The following is a 23,660-nucleotide window of genomic DNA, read 5'->3' on the forward strand; positions in this document are numbered from 1 at the left end:
ATTGATACGCCTACCTCCTGGAGAGTGTTGTTCACTTGGTTGGCAGTTGTGAACAGGTTCCTCTTCACCATGGAAATGATTTTGCCATCATCCACCACTGTTGTCTTCCGTGGACGTCCAGGTCTTTTTGCGTTGCTGAGTTCACCAGTGCTTTCTTTCTTTCTCAGGATGTACCACACTGTTGATTTTGCCACTCCTAATACTGTAGCAATTTCTGGCATGGTTTTTTTCTGTTTTCTCAGCTTAATGATGGCTCCTTTCACCTGCATGGAGAGCTCCTTTGACTGCATGTTGTCTGTTCACAGCAAAATCTTCCAAATGCAAGCACGAGTCCTCTAATCAACTCCAGGCAGAAACAAAATTAGAAAGAATGTGTCTCTGTCCAAATATTTATGGTCCTGACTGTATATGTAGATGCAGTTTGGTCTGGGTCATCTTGTACTGCTAGCAACAAATCCTGCCTTTAGGTGTTCAATGATGGAGTCAATTTGACAAGACTGTAGGTATCTTTTTTTACTGCCATCACATGTGTGTTGCCCACTGTAATGGCACTCTGTCAGTTTTTATGTTATAGTAAAATACACCCACAAGGCCTCAATCCAAATGGGACTTTCCAATATTGATAATAATCAATTTATTTCATTTTGAAATGATTTCATAGGTCGATTCAATTAACAGCTTGCGTCAGAAAGATCTGGTTGGATCATAGGAATAAAATTCGATTTTAGTCAATTAATCATTACATCCATAATTTGTTGGCAAGGTGCACCACCTGTCACCGGGGGGAAATGTCTGATAATTAATGTTGCTGTTTTTCTGTAACATATGGCAACATTGACCTGAAACTGTAAGATGATACTTGGTGTTGTGTTGGGGGGGTGTCATTTTTGTGGCATCTTTTTGCCTACAAACACAACAGCTGTTCCTTTCATGTAAAACTGCATAACTTTGATGCCCTTTAATGCAAAGCATCACGGTCTTTTCATATTTTCAAAACACACATAAAGACTTTTTGTGTTTTTCCATCCTGACAACCAAAACAAACCTACAGAGACGTGATAGAGTGTAATTGCACCAACCTCTGCACAGGCTTTTAAGCAGGTCTTTTTGAAGCCCAGCAGAGCTGCTACATCCTTCCTGGAAGGGTCAGCCTCGATGCTCTTGTCGATGATGTGTCTGAGGACCACCGCCAGTCCGGCCCTGCAGATCTGCGCGCTCTCATCCAGAGCAGCGGGGAGGCGGCAGCTGCTCACCAGTTTGGGCAGCTCGTCCACCTGGACGTCTGAGAGACTTGCAGATGCTGGAAGCTGGCTCTTCAGAGGCTCGGAGCTGCTGCTGTCGCCAAGGACGAGAAACACTCTGAAAGACTCGCAGTCGCAGTAAGACAGCAGAAACAGAACTATAGAAGAGTGCAGGGGAAGACGCAGCTGCTCGTTTTGGCTGCAAACTTCTAAGTAGAGGCACGGGGGTTGTTCGGCGTGTGTCATGGTAAATGCTGTGAATGGGAGAAATATGTTTAAGTATTTTTTATTATCACTATTTGTCTTTTCAACTGCTAATAATGCCATAAAACAGTCAGAAAGAAGTCATACAGACCGGCTACTTTACAAACATCACGTTATCAGCGTGCTGCTTTTTCTTCTTCTACTACGAGTTATTGAGTCGAGTATTGCCACAGCGCCACCAGCTGGTCGTTAAAATATATACATTTTAAATGCATTTATTGATAGAAAGTCGGTTAGAATAAAACTTATTTAAAAATACGAGTGAAAAAACAAAAAACAAATTCGCTTTGCTATTACGTGAAGTATATTTTTTGTTCTACTTGCGCCGCCCACTTAGATTCCGGACACATTTATCGGGTGCACATTGTGAAAGACATAAAACGTCAGCGGCGATTTCCTCTTTGTGGAAAGAGTTCTATTAAACAGAAATATCTACAGCAGAGACCAACATTTTGCAGAAACTGAGTGTGAGGTAGGATTACCCATTTAAAGCTATAGACTGGGGATTTTGACGTGTTGGTGACATTTGGGAAGATAACTTTACCTACGGTGTCGCAGTGATATTGTTCCGTCCATCTGCTACCAACGATTACTTTAAACCCTACCAACTGGATTTGAGCATTGTGGGTTGTTTTTAATAGACACAGGCATCATATTTCTTTATATATTTGTAGTAAATAATGCAGAGGCAGGATTTCTTGTAATAAATACCGCAAATAAGGAAAAATAGCTGGTTAGTCTTAAAAACGTTCCGTTTTTGTGTACCCATTATTAGGCAAAACTCTTAAAAATGAACATTTTTATTGGTTGCTGTATTTTTTGTTAGTTTTGACAGCCTATAGTTCATTGTAAATTGCTTTATTTGATTACAATTGTAATTAGCAAACTATAACTTTGAATAAATATGCTCATCATTGATATTCATTGTTGTAAATGCTCCCAGACGCCTATAAACATGTGTGACTGACTTAATAAATGTTTGTTTTTGTTTTTGTTTTTTATTATAGTTAGTATATTTAATTTGCAATCTAGATAAGATGAAATAGTTTTGTATTGTAGCAAAGTGTACATTTGTAATTTGCAGACGTCAATGAAAACCTAACATTATTCAATCATTTTCTAACTAGGCCATGGCTGGACCTGTCAGCTTGGAGTTGGACCCCCTTTTTTTAAAGGCTCTGGGTTATTTGCACTCCAAGAACAAAGATTCAGCAGAGAAACTCAAAGCTTTACTCGATGAGTCCCTTGCGAGAGGAGGTGACTCCTCCTACCGCTCATTACAAAAAGTAAGATCCGCTTCTTATAAAGATAGTCTTACGCTGTCAGTGATAATTCATTCGTATGGAGCTTATTGCTCCTCTTTTCTGCTGTGTTCATCTTTAGGACTTGGAAATGCCAAAAAGTTCTGTGTCCAAACTGAGCCTGACTAAGCAAGACTCAAAGTCTTTGAGCACTCCATCTTCCAGCAACAGTGGAAGTTCCAAATCCAGTTCAGAGAAGAGCAAGAAAGAAGCAGAGAAGAGGCCATCAGAGAAGGTGGGGGATTAAAAGTGTTGTCACATTATCATGTATGTTTAGATGACACCATGTGCCATGATTGGACTGTACTCATTAATTCTCTTCAGGATTTACATTGATTCCAATTAAAGCTGCAACAATTGTCAATCATTAGAATTTAGGAATAAAGCCCTGAAGAGACATAAAATATTGACAAATGCAAAAAGAAATGACAACACTCAAAAAAAAAATGTTTGGAATAAAATTTGAGACTTTTTTTTAACACCAGAAAAAGGATGCCTGATCAGGGAAAGAGAAAAAGAAAACATACATGGGTCATTATTTTAACATATCAGCAACTTAAAGGTTGTTTTTTTTTATGAATAATCGAAGTCTTGATTTATGGCTTTCCTGGGTCTTGTAATTGAATATTATTACTTTATTTTATGAACTAAATGATGCCACAGCGAGATGAACAAGTCCATTTCTAACAAACATGTACATCCTTAGTTTAAAATAATAATAATAGACATTGCTTGGGACTTTCTTCTCAATCTGTGGTTATTTTAAGCATAACAGCTTGTGTGATTGAACACCAATGTTGGTATGAATTTTCAAATTTCATACGTTCTCTGTCTCATTGACAAATAGATACGGGTGGAGTTGTCTGAAGTGGATCCTCCAAAAAAGTCCCGCTTGGAGAAACCGGACAATCGCTCGTCCCCTATAACTGTTCAGACGAGCAAGGACCTCATGCCCAACATACACGACTACGATGAAACTAATGCTGACGACTTTGCCATGGAAATGGGACTGGCTTGTGTGGTTTGCAGGTGCTTGTTAATTATCAAATGAAATGAAATGAAACTTTGAGTTTCTTTGTTATTTGCACATTTTTCTGGTTTGTGGATCCAGTTTCTCTTTCTACAACGTGCGAGTTGGTATGAAATTCTCTTCACTCAACTGTTTTTGCGTCTGCGTTTCTCTGAACTGTAGACAAATGACGGTGACCATGGGAAACCAGTTGGTGGAGTGTCAGGAGTGTCATAATCTGTACCACCAGGACTGCCACAAGCCCCAAGTGACAGACAAAGAGGTCAACGACCCCCGCCTTGTGTGGTACTGTGCTCGTTGTACCAGGCAAATGAAACGCATGGTGAGAGCTGTTCCTGTGCTCGGGTATTGACTCTTATAGTGATCAGCTGGGAGTCATGGCAACAGGACCAACAGTCTTCATTAAAGCTAATGATTTTTGTGTGTGTGTTCTCAAGGCGCAGAAACCTCCACAAAAACCGTCTCCTGCATCTGCATCATCAGTGCCTGTGGTGAAAGACACGCTGGTGAAGAAAACGGAGGGCAAGCTTAAGATTGACACAGCCAACACCTTCCAAGCCTTCAAAAGGACAGAGGTGAAGGTACGTGGTGACTTTTGTCGTCTAGACCTGTGGTCTCCAACCCCCCGGGCCGCAGACAGAAAAAAAAATGTATACACTAACTTCGATCATTTCTGTTTTGTTTATCACGATCTTTTATTATCTTTATGCAGTGCACAATGAAATTGTTTTCAGCAGCTCTTTTTCAATGAATAATTGCACATAGAAAAATAAATGTGCAGCCAGAGCGTTGTCAACAGAGTAGTGTATTTTCTGATACTAAAGAGAGTTTTATTTTGAAAAACTACCGGATTTTGTTTACCACATCCGTCCGTCTTAACGCGTCTCGTGACTTTAAGCATCTGCTCGGAACCTCGCAAGGCAAAGTTGGTTGCTCAACGCTTAAAGGCAAATCAAAACCAAACAATAAAACGTATTTGAAAAGTTTCTTTGGGGAGAGAAGAGTTAGTGTGGAAACAGAGGAAGAACATTTGACTTCAAAGGAAAATAAAGCTGCTATATGCAGACAAAATCAGGAGTCGTTCTTTAAATATGGATTTATTGAGATTCCCATGAACCAGAAGCTGCTCGCTTGTCTGATATGAAGTGACTGACATTTGAATGTTTCACTCATCCCGATAATGACGTTGCAAACGTGATGAACTCATGTTTATTATTTAGAAAATAAGTGAGTTGTGTCATTTATTTTGCTTTATTTATCCTTCTCATCTTAAAAGCCGGACGTGCCTGAAGTGAGCGTCTGGTTGTTAGCCCCCACTTTGACATTAAAGGGAAAATCTTCATCACAAAGTTTAAATTTAAACTATCCACAAACAATTTACAGGGAATGATTGTGTCAATCAAATAAAGTTTCGATTCGTGGAAACTTGTAAAGGGGACATTTTCTACAGCAAGGGAGAATTAATAAACATAAGAGCAGAGAAAATGTTTCTCTGTGTTCAAAAATACACAGTGAATCTGAATTTATGTAAAAACAAAATATGATCAGTCTTTTTGCCCTGAAAGATGATCTCAGACTGAGTTGAGTTATTTATTATAATGGTTTTCTATGTAAAAGAAGAAGAAAAAAACTATAAATTTGCTTTCATTGAATTATTTACAAATAAACAACTTTGACTCACTGAATCTTTGTCATATGTTAAAAAATAAAATTAAAAAAATCTGCTAATGGTCTCTGATTTTTTTTTTTTTTTTTTTTACAAAATTTCTTGTTATAGTATTTTATTTGAAAAAATAGGGTGTTCAGAAACCAGAAGCTTTAAAAAGATTAAACACAAACTTTGCCCGTTCGGACCGTTCCGTGAAAATATAGTCTTGACATTGAACCGGTCTGTGGCGAACCAGCATGTGGAGCTGCACAATATGGCCTTTTTCTATCCATATCTAAATGTAAAAAACTAAAAAAGTACTTGAAAATACCGTGTAAATGTTAAAATTGTAAAAAGAAATTGCAGTGAAGATTTTTCTAAAAATAACGTTTGCATTAGAAGCTTTAAACAGTTTGAACTAAAAACAACGCAGCAGGTCCACCTGAGGTGGCAAAGCACAAAAAAATCTTTAACAACAAAACATGAAATTTTCATCCTCTGGCACAAAAATGTGAATGTAGAAACATATCTCAGACATTTAAAACTGCAGCAGTCACATTAGCAGTTGTGGGGGGGGGGGGGGGGGGAGTTGTTTGTAATACCTATGCAAAAGCATCATGTTTACTTTTTTTTTTCCATTTTCTTTTTTCACATTTCCACGGTAACAAAGTTTAGTCAATAAGAAAAACGCAATTACTCTAGCTGTACTTAAAAACCAAGGATTGGTTTAAAGCAAAGTTGTCTTTTTATTTATTTTTTAAGTTACATATTTAAGATTAATAGAAATGAGACAAGCGTGAAATTGTAAGGGGTTGCTTCTTGGTTTAAAATATTTTTGATGAAATGTGACGAATTTGTGACATCCTTTAGTTTCCTAACTTTGATTCTTTTCTCTTTTTTTTTTTTTGTCACACAGCCACCTGTCACATTGGCGAGTTCCACTATTTCAACATCCTCCTCCTCTAGCAGCGGTCTGACAGGCTGGGCTGCATTTGGCGCCAAAACAAACCCCTCTCTTCCCGCTAGCTCCAAACTAGCTTCCTCTGGCGCGAGCGGGAGCAGCAAGACCTTGACAGCTCCTAGTCAGAAACCTGTCGGGTTGTCAGGGCTCGCTGGAGCCAAGTCAGGACTTGCAGGAGGAAAAGTCGTTGGAAACAACAATGGAAATGGCTCCAGCCAGGTAACTCTCAAGCCTCCTCCACCTCTGACTTTGGGGAAGCAGCCAGTCAGTCGCTCGTCGAGCACAGAAAACCCGGGGAAAGTGTCCTCGCCATCTGGGGCAGGCTCTCCGAGCAACGCCCAAACAGGCTCCAGTGGCAGCAATAATGGAGGAGGTAATGGAAACAACGGTAATGGACATAAAGGCGCTCCAGGAGACAAAGCACCAACCTCTCAAGAATCCCAACTAAACGCCATGAAACGGCTGCAAATGGTCAAGAAGAAAGCAGCACAGAAAAAGATGAAGAAATAAGTGGATGCATAGAGAAAAGATGAAAGGAACATACAGGAAATTAGTGAATTCATTGCCAGAACTTTGCAAAAACTTGAGGAGCTGCACATGGAGCATACTTGAAGCTAACTTTGTAGAAAAATGTCACTTCATCATTAGATCTGATCCCTTAAAAATGCTCCTTTTTACCTATAATGTCATTAAATCTCCTGTTCTTATAAAATTATTGTAGCTGGTGTTTCTTGTGTGGATGCGAGTCAGTATGCCATATAAAATGAACAAAAGTACCACAACAATTTATTCATAAACATCATTTTTTATTTACAATGTCACCTTTTCAACACCAATGATAAAATTCTTCACTTTAAATGCACACAAAATAGTTTCTTAAACCTTCATAGATCGTTGACAAATATACTTCATATATCTTCTTCTATAAATCTTCTCACATATATTGTATTTACTTCATATTTAAATCACTTCATTTTTACTCTAAACAACACTGAAGAACAAAAAGTGCTCAGCAAAAGTGCTGTTTGCTTTTTAATGGAACCGCTCGCTTTTTTTTAACACGTTATTGCTCAAAGGCGTAGGCGAGCTCTTGTGGTTCATTCTCACAAAGACAAAGACTGTGATCAACCATTTCAATACAAAAACATAACTGATTGCATCTGCTTTCAAAAAGTGCTGTTTGACATCAGCAAAGAGTTAAAAAAAGAAACAGTGCTAAAAGAAAATAACATTTCACTTTCCAAACTGTTAAGACTCAGTATTTTGTCAAAATACTTTTGCATGAGGAACTCTTTTATTTAAAATATTTCCCAACTTTTTTATTATAAAAGTAAATAACATTAAGCTTTCTTCTTTTTAGTATAGAGTTTAGCACTTATTTATTTTAGTTCCGAGCTGCATTCGATTTTTTTCGAGACATTTTTTTCTTTTCATGATAACAGGCCAGTTTGGCTTCTGTAGCCTTCCGCACGCTCTAGGGCAGGCATGTCCAAAGTCCGGCACTTGTCCGGCCAAATGCGACCTGTGTTAAAATTCCACCGCCCCGCGGGCTCCTGTCATAAAATCAAAAATATGGGGCTCCCAGCCCTTTCTGAAAAACTGTGCAGACGATTTCTTGAATGTGATTACGTTATAAACCATTGTAAACCTGTGGCAAACACTATAGTGTGACACTTTCTGGCTCATTTCTAAGATGTGAACTGTAAATAAATTTTTTTTTAGAAACGTAAGCTGACAATGAGGCCCACTCCTTTCAAGTGGAAATTTTTCTGTGAAATATAACATCTGTGTCGGCCTAACATGCCAAGAGACTGGCTGTTTTTCAAGGAGTTCAATATCAAGAAGGTTTACGAGACAGAAGATGCTAACTGGTAAAGAACATTGCATGGGCTTTGAAAATGAGATTCACAGCCATTGCTGGCTGATGCAGGCTGCAGGGTCTCACAAACATTCTCCTCATCACATCTAGCCCTCTTTGCAAAAAGTTTTGACACCCCTGAACTTAAAGGTTCCCGGTTGCTAAAGTCCCACATCCTTAGCAACACTCATTCTCAGCGTGATTTATCACATGACACTACCATCATGAAACATGGCCATCCCATCAGGGACGCCCATCATCCAATAATGGAAGAACTCATTGTAATTGGACAACTCAAAAACACAGCTTTAAATATGCATCCCAGAAACATATATGTTATTATATTTGCTGTTTTTTTTAGTAGATGTTCATATTTTTATTCATAAACACTAAGAGAGAAAAAACAGACTTTAGTCAGAAATCCTACTTCAAGGGTTCATCCTCACTGAAAGCTGTCTGGACCGTCACTTTCATATTTTAATGTGAAATTGTAAGAATTTGCAAAGATTCAGTGATGTCTTCACAAGAGAGAAGATCAAAAGGACAGATTGAAACGATCTTCATCCCCTTCAGACATGCATTTTTTTTTTATATCCCTGTGTTGGCTCAGAACACTTCCAATAATCATCATGTGTCTAAAAAACAAGACAGAAGTACCCTAAAATACACAGTCACATATGAGGAGATGTCTGCCATTTGTCTGGGCTGAAGCCCGTCAACAGATGAGCTGCTGTTTTGTGGTTTCATCACAGACTGAAGTTTTCAAGGAAAATTAATCAGAGGGAGAGAATAAGCAATCGGTGTATTGCCAGCTGGCACATCAAAAGACGACTTGCGCTTTGAAATGGAGAAGTTACAAAACTACGAAAAATGCCCTGAAGCAGCATTTTTCCTACAAAAAAACCTTGCTTGTTCCAGCAGTTATTTTTGGTCAACCACAAAGTTAGTGATATTTGTTCGGGTTGATGTAACCCTTGTGCTATCCTAGGCACTTTAACATTGGGAGTTGGGTCATCTAGACCCACTAGACAGAGCGCTAAACCTTTTTTCTTCAATGATTTGTGATCTTCACTGGTCTCCATGGATTACATTTAATTTTTCCACCTCTATCCACCTTTGTCATGGTAGGGATAACATGTCAATGTAAGGGTGGGGTCATCTAAGATAGCACAAGGGGTAAAGAAGTACTTTTCTTCCTTTTTTTTGAACCTTTGTTGGAATCATGGTTTTGCAAGCTTCTCCCTTTTCATCCTTTTTTATATTGTTTTTGCACAAAATGTGTTTCAGAAAATAGAAATTTTTAGAAATGGGAAAATGTATTTAGGATTTTCTGTTTCAAAAGGAAAGAAAAAGAGTAAAGATTTGCTGAAAATTGCAAATATAGGAAAGTATTTTATAAAGCCTGTAACCCCTTTTTTTCCCCTTCGGTTTTTACCTTTAAGTATGAAGGAGTAAAAAAAAAAGACCTTGAATTATGCATAAGACATTTTACCAAGATAGTTAGCTGGAACATATCCTCTTTGTCCATTGGCCTCTGCTAACCACCACTCCTTATTGCCCCCCAGGTCACAAAACTGGATGATGCGGACATGCTGGTACTCCTGCAAGGTCAGCTCCTGGGCGCAGCGAGCTTGGAACGCATACACGGCATAAAACTGTGGAAATACACACTTTAGGTGTAATGACAGCAAATACGTCATTTGTGTTGACAGTACTGAAAACAGATTACACACTGCACAATCCTGTCAATCCAGAGGGTGGCACTGTTTTATCAATTCTCAGCAGGGGTGACTGAACAACATCTTGTTCCTAGCTGCTGTCTTTTTTTTTCTTTCTTTTTTTTTTACTTTTTGCATTTTACCAGCAAAATGCTGTATTGCTACAGCCTTTTTTCAATATGTCATTTAAATAGAGAGTTAGGGTTAGCTTGAAGATTCAATTTAATGTAATTTTATAAAGAAATATTTTATCTTACATTCTAAAGTCATTTTACTTTTATAAATTGTTTTTTTTTCTCAGTGTTTGATTTAGTAATTCTGCTTCAAACCGTTAATATTACCTGCTACAAGTGTGCACCTGGTAACTAAAGAATCCTTAAATCTAATGAGTCAATGCAGCATACACACCTGCTGAGCCTCTGCCTCCGGTGGATCCTGCAGGTCGTCTGCAGCCTCCAGCTCCCCCGGCAGACCAGACAGGATGGAACTGCTGTCGGTGGTGTTGAGTTTGAAGCTGTGCAGGCTGCTGCTGCCACTGCCTGACACGAACAGACTAAGGTCGTCAAAGTCATCATCTGCCACGGCGGGCGGCTGCTGCTGTGGCTGCTCTTGAGCTTTCTGGCCCGCTCGCTGTGAGTCCCTCTGAGGGTTGTATTGTTTCAGGAATGTAGAGTAAACGTAGCCTTGTGCACCTAACGAGTGGACAAAAATACCGTCAATTCCGTCTTTTTTGTCAAAAATTGTTCTTTAAAGCCCCAAAAATAAGTGAAAGGTAATTGTTTGTGTGGAGTGTCATTCTGTAATGTTTCTTTTGTTGGTTTGCAACCAGTCTGACATAATATTTCTTTTTTTTCCAATATTAAGAGAACACGTGCAATAATGTCACTGACAGATTTTCTGTCACAAAGGCTTTTGTGCTTAGCTTTCTCCAAGCATCACTCTTTGTTTCTGACTCATTTGTAAATCTGAGGCTTGGCATATTCATAGTTTTGGTATCAACAGAGTAAGTTCCTGGAAATTCTCGTCTTAGAGGAAAAAAGAAGAGCACCGCTTTTGCAAAGAAAAACACTTTTCTTTATAGTTTGCAAAAACTGAAAATAATAAACAGTAACTGCAGCAAACAAAGCAAAGCAGGACTTAAAACCCTTCATACATTTGAATAACAAAGGTAGGGGGAGCTTTCTTCTTTCCGTGCAAGGGTTTGCTGAGAGTACACTGTGATCCCTGCTGCCTCTGTGAGGCGTAAAGGTGAGATGGAGACAGGCTATAAAGTTAGTCCTGTTGTGAGGCAACCATCTCAAGAGGCCGCCGCAGCAACGCATGAGACGCCGGCTCTTGGCAGTGCTTCTGGTGTGCTGACTTGTCAGAAAGTAAAGTTTGGTGCGTGAATAGCACTTTAATCACCTAAAATATGCAGTCTTAGTCACAGAGTAGACACACCTGCACATCCAGTCTGATCGCATGGCTCACCTTGTATTGTTGGAGCCTTTAGTTTGGCCTACATACAAGAATAATTTCCTTTATAGAAATAAACAAATGCGTAAGCTGCCACACACTTACCTCCTGTGTGTACCAGCCAGCGGCTGCTGCTTCCCAGTGGGTCTGTATCCTCCAGCAGAGCCACCAGCTCCCCCTCCAGCAGGCTGAGGTCCTGCTCCTGGCAGCCATTGCATTTCCTTTTTAGCTGGTAGAGACGGCTCACTGGGTATTCTGCCAGCAGCAGAGCACGCTGTTCCTCTGTCTGATGCTCCACCTCTGGCACCTGGAGGACAGAGCAGCACAGAGGTGTAATGCATGCATTGTACTTGACAGGTGCTTCATTAATAATCACTGCATGACAGTGTTTTTTGTAGGATATTAAACAAATCTGCAAATCTACTAAAGCTAGATCTATACTCGTTAAAAGAAAAAAAACTTTTTACGGCGATGAATGACTTCAATTGTCTCAAACATGGACATAATTTGTTGTTTTTACAGAGTTTTTTTCCAGTTGTTTAAAGCATTTTTTTCACAGAAGTTGTTTTTCAGGCCGTTTTACAAGCGCCTCATCTGTCTGTGATTAAGTTTAGATGTTTAAATTAAATTAATAATTAAGACTGAAGCAGTTTTCACAAAATATGTGGTTGATTTAATCTTGTTCCAGTGAGTCGCTAAAAAAAAAAAGAAGAATTATCTAGAAAAAAATCATTAGATCACTTTGACTATAGGGAATTTCCCAAAGCTAATGTGCTAACTTGTTATTTTTATAGTCAACTGAGTAGTAAAAGAGCACATTTTAAAGTGATAGTGAAATCTGGAGCTGCACAGTTAACTTTCTTACAGATGGTCTCCTTTCTCGTCTCTCAAAGCTGACTTTTCGCTCCATTAACCTCTGTGCATTGTCCTTTACAAAGGTCAGATTGTTCAGCTTGTCCATGATGCTGTTCTGAACGTCAATAATGTTGGATAGCGGAGGCTGAAAAGATAAATATTGCATCACTCAGTTTGATCATAAAATCAAAATAACTACTTTTTTTCGGTTCATGTTTGGGATCCTTACGGGTAGCTGTTGGAGCGACGGAGCATCAACCTGTGCATTTCCCATCAGCTCCTTGAGGAGTGCGACTAGACACACCACACTATTGGTTAGGATGGTGTGAGCAGCCAGGTTGAAGCGCTGTAATTCCTCTACAAGCAGATTATTGAGAGCTTCGTAGTCCCTCCTGGCAGGATCAGCTGGGTCCTCAGACCCAGCTGACATTGAAGATGTAGTGGCTGACGATGAAGACGAGCGCTCAAGGCGACAGCAGTAATCTAGCAGTTTATCGTAGCGCTTCTGGATGAGCTTCTGAGGAGCTGTGAACATGCCCTGGAGGGCAGACAGGGGCACCAAGACCACCTTCTCCATTCTGTCTTTCTACAGCAAAAGAGGCAAAAGACCAGTCAGCAGTTTAGTGAAGTTATGAATATTTTTGTAAGCATTTCTTGATAATTATGAATAAAAATTTCTAAAATTATACATAAATAAACAATGTCGTAATGCCCTATTGGCATGTGGCTGAAAGGCACTATTCCTGCATAAACTAGTTTCCAGCAACCACCAAATATCGTTACACCAAAGTCAAAAAGGCAATTAAAATCCTTCTGCATACAAGAGCCTTTTTTTTTAAGCCCCCTTTTGTGCAAGACTTTTTCTTTTCTTTTCTGAGTAAACAAGCATCTACATCTAAACATCTTTAAAAAAAACATGACATCTCTAACACAGGTTTTGTTAAGATGCTATTGGGAAGTGGAAAGTCACAAAGGCCACCAGGGGGAAAAAGGGTTAGGATTACAGATACAAAAGTAGATTCATCCTGTGGAGAAACGGCAGGCCACAGGACAAAAGCCTCAGTGTTGAATTAGAGCCCATGCAAGGAAGTGGCGAGGACAGACACGAACAGAAAAACTGATATGCAGAGAAAACAAAAGACAAGTAAAAGCTGAAATGTTAAATATGACTTGCCATGAAAAAAAAGGACTGGAGTTCACCAAAGAAAAGAGTACTTACAAACTGTTTGTAAGGATCATTCCAGTTATTGTGTAATGAACCATTTGTGTCAATTTTGTTTGGATCTTTGATAACAGTCTCCATGTCCTTCACATTCTGAACAGCTACAGACACCATTTCCTGCAGAGAAGGAATTTAGAATGATGATTATGATGATGCTATACGGTGGAGCAGTGGTTGGCACTATAGCCTGGCAGCAAAAAGGCCCTGGTTCAAGTCCCAGCAAGAGGACCTGAAACTGTGGAGTTTCCATGTTCCATCAGTGGAGTTTGCGTGGGGTTTTTTTTACGGCTTCCTCTCACCAAAAACATGCTTCATTGGTGAATGCGTGTGATTGTGGCCCTGCGACAGACTGCTCTGGAGTGGCTGGGTTAGGCTCTGGCAGCCCGCGACCCCGAAAGGAACAAAAACGGTTATACAACATCAAGGACTGATTATAGAGGATGATTAAAATAACATTTAATGCTAATTTCTCAATCATAACTTCTGAATTCCTGTGGGGTAATTTTGCCAGTTCCAACGAAGACTGTATAACTGTATAACATAAAATAATAGGATATCATGGTTACTGTTTTGAGTGGAAAACTGATTGATTTGGTTTTTAATTTCACATTCTGCAGGTAGACACATTTCTGATACGTCTGTATTTTCCGGACTATAAGTCGCACTTTTTTTCATAGTTTGGCAAGGGGTGCGACTTATACTCCGCAGCGACTTATATTAGAAATAAATTGAAATAAATACATTGTTAACCCTCCTGTTATGTTAATTTGTGAGGAACAGAGATGATGTTCCTGGGTCAATTTGATGTATGAGGTATGTTAAGTGTTAAGAGGATGTTAAGTGACTCAGAGAATCAGCAAACTTTTTTTTACAGTAAGATCTTGAAGGCTAACAACATAATATTCTATTTTCCAATGATTTCATAAATTCAGAAATGCAATAAAAGTGAAAACTGTTTCTACAAATACAGGATGAAAACAGAGTATTAGTTGGCCAATGATGCTTCATGAAAAGAATAAATAAATAAGTTTGAGAAAAAATTACTGTGAAATTATTAGATAAACAGTCTGCTATGATTGTGTCATATAAGGTTGTGAAAGTTAAAGTGCGACTTATACTCCGGTGCGACTTATAGTCCGGAAAATACGGTACTTGAAAGACCCACTCGGATGAAAGTTGTGTTTTTTGTGTTTTTAACATGTTCTAGGCATTTTTCTGATGATGGAGGACATACAACGGTATGGAGAAAAGTTTTTGTGACGTAGAAAATGTGCTGGATGCGCCACAAGCTCCCTGCTCTGTAATGTGGAATGGAAGGGGGGCCCATAACTTAAAGGCAAATTTTTAAATTACTGCCGCTCAACAGTAGGGATATTCTAGAAAACAACCATTTTTTATTTTATTTTAGGTTAAACTGCAAAATCCTACTTAGGAAGACCACTGAGAAACTTTCTTAATTGCCTTTTGATTCATCAGGAGGAGTTTATGTCTTGACCGTATAATTCAAGTGCAACCAGACATGAGCTTATTTTGTTTAGTGTTTGGCAACATCTCAACATCTACCATTGGTCACTCACCTGTGTGTGCTGCATGTAACAGTGAACATTCTTGACCAGCTGCCTCACAGCTTTCCCCAGACTCCTAAAAAGCTTTTCCTCTCTGTCAAATACTTCATCTCTCACCTACACAAATCACAGTAATTGATCAATAAATACGTAAATACAATTTTTTTAGTCCTCCAACAATATCAACATATTTTTATGCAGGTTAAAAACTTTGCATTGAACAAGAGAAATGTAGTTACTAAGTTTCACATTTACCTGTGGTTCAACTCCTGTGAGAATCTTAAGATAACCAGCAAATCTGTCTCCTTTTTTCCGAATTGAATGGATGTTAAGCTTGGTCAGTTTCCCCCTCAGAGTCCCTTCATCTTCTAACCTTTTGTACTTCATAACTGGTGATCAGAAAGAATATGGCATCAAAACCACGCTGAAATGTGTTGAACACAAGTGATAACTTTCATGAATGGTGTTGCACCTATGTCTTTGCGCCTCCTAAACTCATTTATGTTGATGTTTATGATCTTGGCAGTGGTGAACGCCTCCTGCAGGGGCTGATGGTCAGGGTGGTCTTCAGGTGTCGCCTGCCACAGCTCTCCCAGCAGCAGCGGATACTTCATGATCCTCTGCACTGGTTTGATGAGCAGGGAGCCCATGTCCAACAAGTTGGCTTTTCCTCTGTGCAGCAAAGCCCCTTTTTTAGTCAGCAGTCATTAATGGGATGAAGCAAATGTTAATGTGGAAACTTATCAAAAATATACTTACTCTCGATCATATATTTTCCTGAAATTAAACATACATACAAATAAATAAATGAATAAATACAGCTGTTTGGTCGATCATTATGACTAAAAAGAAGGAATTGACTTACTTAAGTGCTAATACACATGCAATGAAATGTTGTTTTATTTGTTCGTCCTTCTCATAGGCTTTCAGAGACATGTTAGCATCATCATGGTGGTAACAGTATATCTTATACACATCTTCTAAAGCTGCCTTTGCTTGAATGAATACTTCACCTTAAAAAAAAAAGCAGAACAGTTCATTATGACAGCACAAGAATAAAAAAAAAGAGGAGTTAAAATAGCCGTACCAATGACAACAGCCTCGGGATCAGGGTCCGCCATGGCATCATGCAGTCTCTGCAGGAGTTCTGCAGAAACCTCACACACGGTCTCCATGTTGGTGAACAATCGGTCTACATCTAAAACCTTTTTTTTAAAAAAAAAAAGACAAGTTGTGTATAACATAGTTTGACCCACTTTACCTCTAAATTAAAATAATTACATTTTATTTTATTTTCATGATTTTTACACAGGTCTTAAATTTTACAAAGTAAATCATTTGGCAAAATGTTTGCATAAGGTCACATTTATATAATGACCTAGTCATATGTTGTTGGGTTTATCTGAAAGAATTGTTATTCAAAGTAAAACACACTGACATCATAGAATAGGTTAAATTTAATGCTAGACTTGACATCTGGAATTCAATAATGAAAATTACAATATCAGGATTATTATTTTGCTTCTGCTGTTTTTTAAAACCCAATTAGATTTTGACAGTCGTTTACCTGCATTTTTCTCAGTGGTTGGACCACCTCTTTAATACACAATTCCAAGTCAGTGAGGTAGTCTTTTTCAGTTTGCACAAGTTCCTTGATAACGTTTGCCCTGCGGTTCATCTTCCTCAAACGGACTTCTTCTGGGTCCAGAATTGGAGAAAGGGGCGTGGACATCTCATGAGGCATCAGTTTTTCTAGGGGGAAAAGATGTTGTTCTGTTTCAAACTTTTTGGCATGTAAACAAGCATGTATTAGTCAGAATCACATGCAGCAATCATTTGAGTTTTAGAGATAAGAAGCTTTTTGCACAGGAAAAAAAGGTGATCAAATAATAGAAAAAAAAAACATTGATTCTAAGAAGAAAATTTCTGTAAAGTTGTAAAATGATCTGGATGCAGCAAGTCATTTTACTTAACTAGAAATGTTATTTCATTATAATAATACATCAAAATCTAAAAACTAGGAGTTCCACACAAGCTTTCAAAAAAACATAAGCTAACAAAATTATCTGTTAGAATTACTTCAAATTGAATGTTATACAGCCCAAAAATGTGTTGTTGTTTTTTTTTGCTTTTTTCAAATAATTAGTTTGTATTAGTTAAATTTTTCATCTACCTAATTGTAGTTTAGTGACAAAAGAAATTGTGTAATAAGTGGAAATGACTCATTTTAAAGCAAAATGCGAACAAAACAAAAATACAGTACAAGTTAGTCTATCTTGATAAATTACTTCTCCATCTTATAAAGTTATTCTGTTTGATAAAATGCATTTAGATGAACATTTCTTGAATAAAGGAACTGAAGTTTTTTGTCTTAAATCAGGTTTTTCTATTGTTGTGTGTAAAACAAAAGGATTTTGACTCATTTTAATAATAGGTTTCGTATACCTATATTTTAGCTCTATATGAGACAAAAAATTCTTGACTTTGCTGAAGTTGAGAAAAGCTTGGAAAAGTGTAGAGCAAAAATATATTAAAACAACTTAAAACCTGATAAAATGTCTAAAAACATGGTTTTAACTCTTTCCAAGTAGTAGTAGTTTGCAGTGTGCGTATAAAAGTAAGATTATTACCTAGGTTTTGTGGACTGTAAGCTTTAAAAACACGTAATTTTATTACAAGCTGCTTTTAAAAAAAAGTTATATTTCTATTTTTGTTTCTATTTTTTTTAATTTTATTTCACAGCCATCTAATTACTTTTAAGCAAATACCAACATGTCTCTCCAAACATGCTAGGCAGGTTTATGTCTTCTATTTTTTTTATTGCTCTGCTGCCTAATCAGTCTGAGGCTGCTGTGTGCTTTGCATGGAAGGCAAGAGCGCCTGTTCAGGGAAGACAAATGCTTCCTCGCTGCCTAATCGATGCCAAATACTGCTTCCTCCTCTGGAGGGAAAGAGCGATGAAGGGCAGAGAGCGAGGTCTGCGACGCTCGTGTCTGGTTACGAAACTAATAATGCAGCTGATGTAATTCTGCTGTGCGCTCTGGCATTTCATCTGCTCAGAACACACACACACACCAACCTGCTGCAGTGTGCTTGTCTTCATGTCCTTGTGAGGACCACCTTTTCACGCCCAATCACCATAGATTGTTCACAACGTCTTGTTCATGGTAGTGAGGATGCTTGACGTTATTCTGAAAGCTTTATAGTCAGTGTCTAAGGTGAAAATGTAGCTTCAGCATTAGAGAAGCGTAATGTTTTGATTTGTTGGGATATGTGTGTGTTGGTGTGCGCATGATTGTGGTGAGGTGGGGCATTGCAAGATTTCCACAAAAGCAGGGACACAGTCCAGCACTGATCCATACAAATATGTTTGAATCCACAAACAGTCAAATGTGTACATGCAAACACATAACCACCTACAGTATGTACTGTGCTTATTGCTCTTGCTTTTATTTAAAGTGACAAATATGGAATTATCTCATTTTTAAAAATTTTTCTTTGTTAGCATCCTGCTGATGTTAATATGATGTGGCCATACCTTTGCATTTAGATTGGATCATCAACGTAACAAAACTAAATGATGTTTTTTTTAGAAGGAAGTGGGTGTCAGCGACGGTGTAAATGAAATGAAAATATGTTTGAAAAAAATATTTTGTTGTTCCCTAAAAAAGCAGTTTCTTGTAAATTACTCTGTTCTTGATTTTGTCACGTTTACAATGGTTAAAAAGCAGCAAAGTTTGTGTTGTGAACTACTGAATGAAATTAATGAAATTAATAATGAAATTTAGAAATATTAAAAATATTTTATGGACTTGATCACACACCCCAATTTGTTAGTTTGTCCTAACTAGGATAAACAGGTTGACGGTTATGCTTATGTTTAATTAATCAGTAATATGTTGATGTGGCTACACATTTTTTTTGTACTAACTGGCAATCCCTATTAGAAAAGCTGAGAAAAAAAAAACAGAATGTTTAGGCTCATCCGGAAAAACTAAGACTGACGTTTACATAAAAGGTACACTTTTTTGGATCAGGAATCTGATTTTAGTAAATAATGTAGTTATATTCATTCTATAGTAAGAAGTCAAAAACATCGATTCATTGATTTATGTAGATTTCAAACCTTCTGCTTGAAAAGTGTTCCTTGGTTCAGTGAGATTTATGCCCTCTTTTCTGTTCTGTGCTTATTTTAGGCCTGCACACAGATTTTCAAAGAGCTTTAAGTAAAGGAACTGCTAAGACCATTCAAAAACTATCAGTTTGCACTTCTTAGGTCCACTGTGGATTTTGGATTTTAGGATTATGGTTGTGTCGTAAAAACTAACCTGTTTTAACCTTAAACTCCTTTAGGTACATCATGTTCTTTGCCTACTCTATTTGCTAGTATTTAGGAGAACAGATTCTTCCCTCAGCAGTACTGTCACTGGCTATGAGCTTCAAGAATAACAAATGTACCCACAGGTCATAGAGGATACTTTCAATTTTCTTTTTGCAAGCATATATCTTTTCAACTACTAGTAATACAAATTTCCAAACCTGAATGTTTACCATCTTCTGCATACCACTGAATTAACTACTGTTGTCATAGAGGACATTTAGGGCTTTTTAATGATACCAAATGTGAAGGGGTGGGGCTCTGGGAATTGAAGTTTTTGGTGGATACTTTTTTTCCCCTCGGTAATCAGAAGGATAATATTAATAAAAACAAGTTTTTATTCCTAATGGTCCCAAAAGAAAGCTTAAAATCATTTAAGATACACCTGCCTGTTTATACCAATTGATATAATCTATTTATGTATAAATAAGCATTGAGGTGTTCCATTGTGGCTGTCTAAGTAAACATTGACATTGAACAAATGCAGTTTTGTCTATTGACACTATTCTTTGCTCAAAAGACCATTTATAGGTGCTTCTTGCTGTCTGTGTCATAGACAAGCGTGTTCCTATAAACCAGAATTATAATTTTGTTTTCCTGAAAGTTGTTTGTTTTCAGATCTTTGTGTGATCTCTGTTTACCAAGAAAGTATCTTCTTGAAAATGCTTTGCGACTTGATATTGCTTTCTTGTTTGTGTTGAGTAGATCAAATTGGGTCTACTTTCTATAAAACTGTTAAAATAAGCCCATTAATACTGAGTAATAGAAATAATAAATCTGAATGTTGAGATGGCTTTAATATTTCAATAACCCGTATTTTCTGCTTCTAAACGTAAATACATTCTTGATGAAAGTATTCAAACCTCTTGTCTGAAGCAACCTGTATCCTTTTTTTGTATTGTGTCTCTAATAACAACAAAATTGACTTGAGGAGAAAAGTGATTATTTGCAATAAGTCATGTCACAAAATCTAATAGGGTACTGAGTGAAAGGTGGAATTCTTTTCAAAAAACCATATCAAATTCTTTAACTGCATCATGAGGTGTCATGTGTAAAGCAGCCCAATGATGACTGAAAACCTCCACCCGTGAGAAAAGCCCCCATAGAGGGAGTTTGCATACGAGGCAACTTTAGGCTGTGTGAACTCATTTGACATTTTCACACATTGATGTGTTGAATTATTAAGCTAATTCTTCACAACTAAAGTGTTAGAACCATTGACACACGGATTGTTTTAAAAAATAAACATTGAATGTTGGAGGGTGCAGCATGGCTAAAACTGTGGTTATCCTTTGGTTTGTTCGGTGAGGTATGGTTAGTGTATGAGTTCATTTGAAAGTGAATAGGCTGCTTCTTTTCACCGTATGGCTCAGTGAAAGGGATCCGACACACTGCGGCAAAAAAAAAATACAAAGCAAGCTGTATCATGTGACACTATCAAGGAAAAGCACGTTAACCAGCCACACAGTAAAGTGAGGAAACAGGAAACAAAAAAAGGCAAATATTCAGAAGGAATGAACATACTGCATTAAGAACCAAAACTTTTTTACTGAATTTACATTAAGTAGATTTCATCTCCTTAGAAAATGTGTTTCTAACTTGCCACATATAGGGTAGTAAGTAGGTGGTTGAATGGCGAGTAAATTATTGTCAAAGCTACTACATGGAGTGGCTGTAAATAATTAGACATTCTGATGTCATGTTTCCATGGCTCTATGACTTGATGAACCTGTCTGACAAGCTGATGACAAGAGGCTGTCGGGCAGCAGCTCACATGTTTCCTCTTTCAGTGAAGTAATCGTTCTGTCAATATTTGCATTGGTAATACCACTGTAAATATGCACCACTGCTCGGTCTGAGGAAAGGCTCCAGTCAGAAGGGGGCGGACAGATTTACTGAAAACACCTCTGTGTTTTTTTGACAACTTTGCCAGCTTTGATGCTGGTTGGAGCAAAGAAAAGGAAAGAAATGTAGTGAGGCACACATATCTTTTTGTGTGCGTGTTTGTTTGTGCCTTTGTGTGGGTGAAAATGGAGGAAAAAGCTATCTCACATTTCCACTGCAGGAAAGAAGAAGTAGGTTATACCTAATTACTTAAAACAATGCGTTAGTGTTCATTGTGGTATGGCATGTGCATTGTTCACAGCAAAGTAAACTAAAGCACAGGCAACACAGGAAAGTCTGCATACTTTGTGCTGTCATATGTAGACAGTGGCCCACTGATGTAATTCTGCCTGAAGTGCAGCATTCCCAGTAAATGAGTGCACTCGAGGACAGGTGGAGCCAGTTTTGCTTTTTGAAGATGAATATTTGCACGGAAGAATTGTCTTTGTCAGCAGGTTTTCCTTTATTTGTTTTTGTCTTGTGATTTATTTATGTTTTTGTAAACCCATTTTCCACTTCTTGTAGTTGAACACAACAACTTTGCAGGCCTAAAGCTTTGCCAAACAAAATAAGATAGAAAAACAATTACCTTCTAATGAATTAAAATATTTTTTTCTTTTTTTTTTCTAATGATTCTTCGAGTCCCTGAGCAGAAATCTCTGCTGTCTAGGTCTTGTTTACCTGCTGGTCCGGAACAATTCAAAAGCCACTCCTCTGTGCCTAAGTTTGGGGCACAGTTTGCATATGTGGCTTGGTCCCTGAGGGAATATCTTGCTCAGCACATAGTAACGCAACAGGTGCCCAGTACAGAGCGGTACTCACTCACTGACTGTGTATGTGCTCAGTTTTTTCCCCCTCCAGCCATAGTTGTCACACTCACTGCCCATCTTTCAAGAAAACAGTTTGTGTTCTACAAGTTTGAATGTTACAAATTACTCTGCAATATGTTCAAATGAATTAATGAGGTATCTTATGTGTGTTTTAACTGTTACCATAGTTTTGAGCCTTGGGAATGTGATCAGCTGATGTACCTTTAATTTTGGCGCTGTACTCTGTCTTGTCAGACTGACTTCTCCTCACCAGCGTCCCCAGGTTGATGTCACCTTTGGCCGTGTCTTCAGTTACAATAGTGTCCGTTTTCCTCCTCTCCAAGGTACGCCACAGCACAAGTCGATTCTTCCTTTTATTCACTTTTTCCTTGTCCTTTTCACGCCCGTTGACCTCCTTGGAATCCATGTTCAGGCTGTCCACTGTGCCCTCAGTCCAGAGAAGCAAAAAAGAAGGGAAGAGGGAGAGAGGCCGGGAAGTGCTTCAGGTGTACTGTTCACTGTGCCCTGACTGCCAGCCCTGCACAGGTGACGCAGCTCCTCCCCGGTCTACCTGTCATGAAGGTTGTGAAGCCACACCCCCTTGACTGCTCAGCTATGTTTCTTTATATGAGCTCATTACATCTTAGACGAACAGAAACTTTCATTTGACATCCTACAAACAAGCTAGACATTTCAAAAGCAGTTGTGAAAATTATTAACTTACAAAACTGCTTTATCCATTGTGTACACAGTACAAAGGTTTTTTTTTCCTTTTGGGGAAGGGGGTTACTTGTTTCTTGGAAATGTTACATAAAAGTTTCAGTGAAATAACACTACATTTAGATTAGATCTCAAGCAAACAAATAAATCCCATCTGATCAAGTGCAGAAGTTGCTTTTTCCTGCTCTACAGGTTTTTCTTATCAACCTTTTTTAGTGCTACTTGTAAATGCACCTCCCCCAGTCTTGTGATGTGAAGCTGTCACCCAAGCCTGACAAAATCCTCTGGGAAAAACTATAGGGTTATCATCTGCCTACCACGTTAGTCATTAATGCCTAAAGTAATGCCCAAAGATTTCTCCATAGCACTCCCTGACAATGTTGCAACGTTACACGGCAACACCTGGTCTGTGTTTTTATAGCACAAAGATTTCATTTTTATGTTTCCCCAATGAAACACAGGACTGCTCTTGGAACACAATGGCGAAACCTGCAGTCCCCCTCAGAGTATAGAGCTACCAAGCAGCCCTTCAAAAAGCCACACAGCAGGGTTGTTGTGTTTTTTTTTTGTTCTTGCTCATAGAAGGGCTGGGCTTTGTGGACCTTAATGGTGTGGTGCAATCAGAATACAGTACAGTAGCAAGCAGACTGTTTACCTGGTTGACTTTTTTCCCTTAGGCTTTCAGAGGTGCCGACACCTAAAACCTTTAGAACCTGAAGGAAAAGTGAGTTTTGCTGCAAATGTTTCACTG

At 38.3% G+C, this 23,660-nt stretch overlaps 3 protein-coding genes and 1 long non-coding RNA gene across 12 annotated transcripts in view; 2 read left to right on the top strand and 2 right to left on the bottom strand.

Moving 5' to 3' along the window:
• LOC101171470 (glutathione S-transferase, C-terminal domain containing) overlaps positions 1-1,729 on the bottom strand; it is a 54,871-nt gene extending 53,142 nt beyond the window's left edge. For all 8 annotated transcript variants that reach the window (XR_013657994.1, XM_023957340.2, XM_023957336.2 and 5 more), the window contains exons 1-2: positions 1,597-1,729; positions 1,080-1,495 (exon numbers count right to left, since the gene is read on the bottom strand). Coding sequence is in view for 7 of the 8 variants with exons in the window: in XM_023957340.2 (XP_023813108.1) it covers positions 1,080-1,487 (408 nt within the window). In the remaining variant the exon portion in view is untranslated. The remainder of the gene's footprint in view (positions 1-1,079; positions 1,496-1,596) is intronic.
• LOC101165697 (integrator complex subunit 12) lies at positions 1,374-7,157 on the top strand. 2 transcript variants are annotated; one of them, XM_023957346.2, is made up of 7 exons: positions 1,374-1,488; positions 2,633-2,791; positions 2,889-3,041; positions 3,654-3,835; positions 3,999-4,158; positions 4,274-4,417; positions 6,401-7,157. In XM_023957346.2, exons 1-7 carry the CDS (start codon positions 1,486-1,488, stop codon positions 6,953-6,955), a joined length of 1,356 nt encoding a protein of 451 aa, XP_023813114.1. In that variant the 5' UTR covers positions 1,374-1,485; the 3' UTR covers positions 6,956-7,157. The 2 variants fall into 2 exon arrangements, with proteins under 2 accessions (XP_023813114.1, XP_004065942.1); XM_004065894.5 differs by lacking the exon at positions 1,374-1,488 and adding an exon at positions 1,808-1,977.
• A 73-nt stretch (positions 7,158-7,230) lies between these two features.
• LOC144994444 (rho guanine nucleotide exchange factor 38-like) lies at positions 7,231-22,629 on the bottom strand. The gene is made up of 14 exons (XM_078952293.1): positions 22,412-22,629; positions 16,686-16,870; positions 16,206-16,323; positions 15,984-16,131; positions 15,878-15,895; positions 15,591-15,790; positions 15,374-15,507; positions 15,131-15,235; positions 13,551-13,670; positions 12,561-12,917; positions 12,342-12,476; positions 11,582-11,783; positions 10,430-10,713; positions 7,231-9,958 (listed from the first exon to the last, which is right to left on the bottom strand). Exons 1-14 carry the CDS (start codon positions 22,614-22,616, stop codon positions 9,776-9,778), a joined length of 2,394 nt encoding a protein of 797 aa, XP_078808419.1. The 5' UTR covers positions 22,617-22,629; the 3' UTR covers positions 7,231-9,775.
• LOC110015171 (uncharacterized) lies at positions 21,457-22,754 on the top strand. Its single transcript, XR_002290302.3, has 3 exons — positions 21,457-21,571; positions 22,445-22,533; positions 22,623-22,754. It is a non-coding gene; the product is annotated as an uncharacterized LOC110015171 (long non-coding RNA).
• The last annotated feature ends 906 nt before the right edge of the window (positions 22,755-23,660 follow it).

The sequence above is a fragment of the Oryzias latipes genome, chromosome 1, assembly GCF_053564925.1.
Source record: "Oryzias latipes strain Hd-rR chromosome 1, Olatipes_Hd-rR_3.1".
NCBI lineage: Eukaryota > Metazoa > Chordata > Actinopteri > Beloniformes > Adrianichthyidae > Oryzias > Oryzias latipes.

Bases quoted from the DNA above. Each gene is read 5' to 3' on its own strand.
- LOC101165697 (XM_023957346.2), top strand. The intron at 2,792-2,888 runs GTAAGATCCGCT...GTTCATCTTTAG, and splicing joins CCTACCGCTCATTACAAAAA to GACTTGGAAATGCCAAAAAG. The intron at 4,418-6,400 runs GTACGTGGTGAC...TTTGTCACACAG, and splicing joins TCAAAAGGACAGAGGTGAAG to CCACCTGTCACATTGGCGAG.
- LOC144994444 (XM_078952293.1), bottom strand. From the start codon at position 22,616: ATGGATTCCAAGGAGGTCAACGGGCGTGAAAAGGACAAGGAAAAAGTG. The intron at 15,508-15,590 runs GTGCAACACCAT...TCTGATCACCAG, and splicing joins TAGGAGGCGCAAAGACATAG to TTATGAAGTACAAAAGGTTA. The intron at 12,918-13,550 runs GTAAGTACTCTT...CTTTTGCTGTAG, and splicing joins ATGATCCTTACAAACAGTTT to AAAGACAGAATGGAGAAGGT.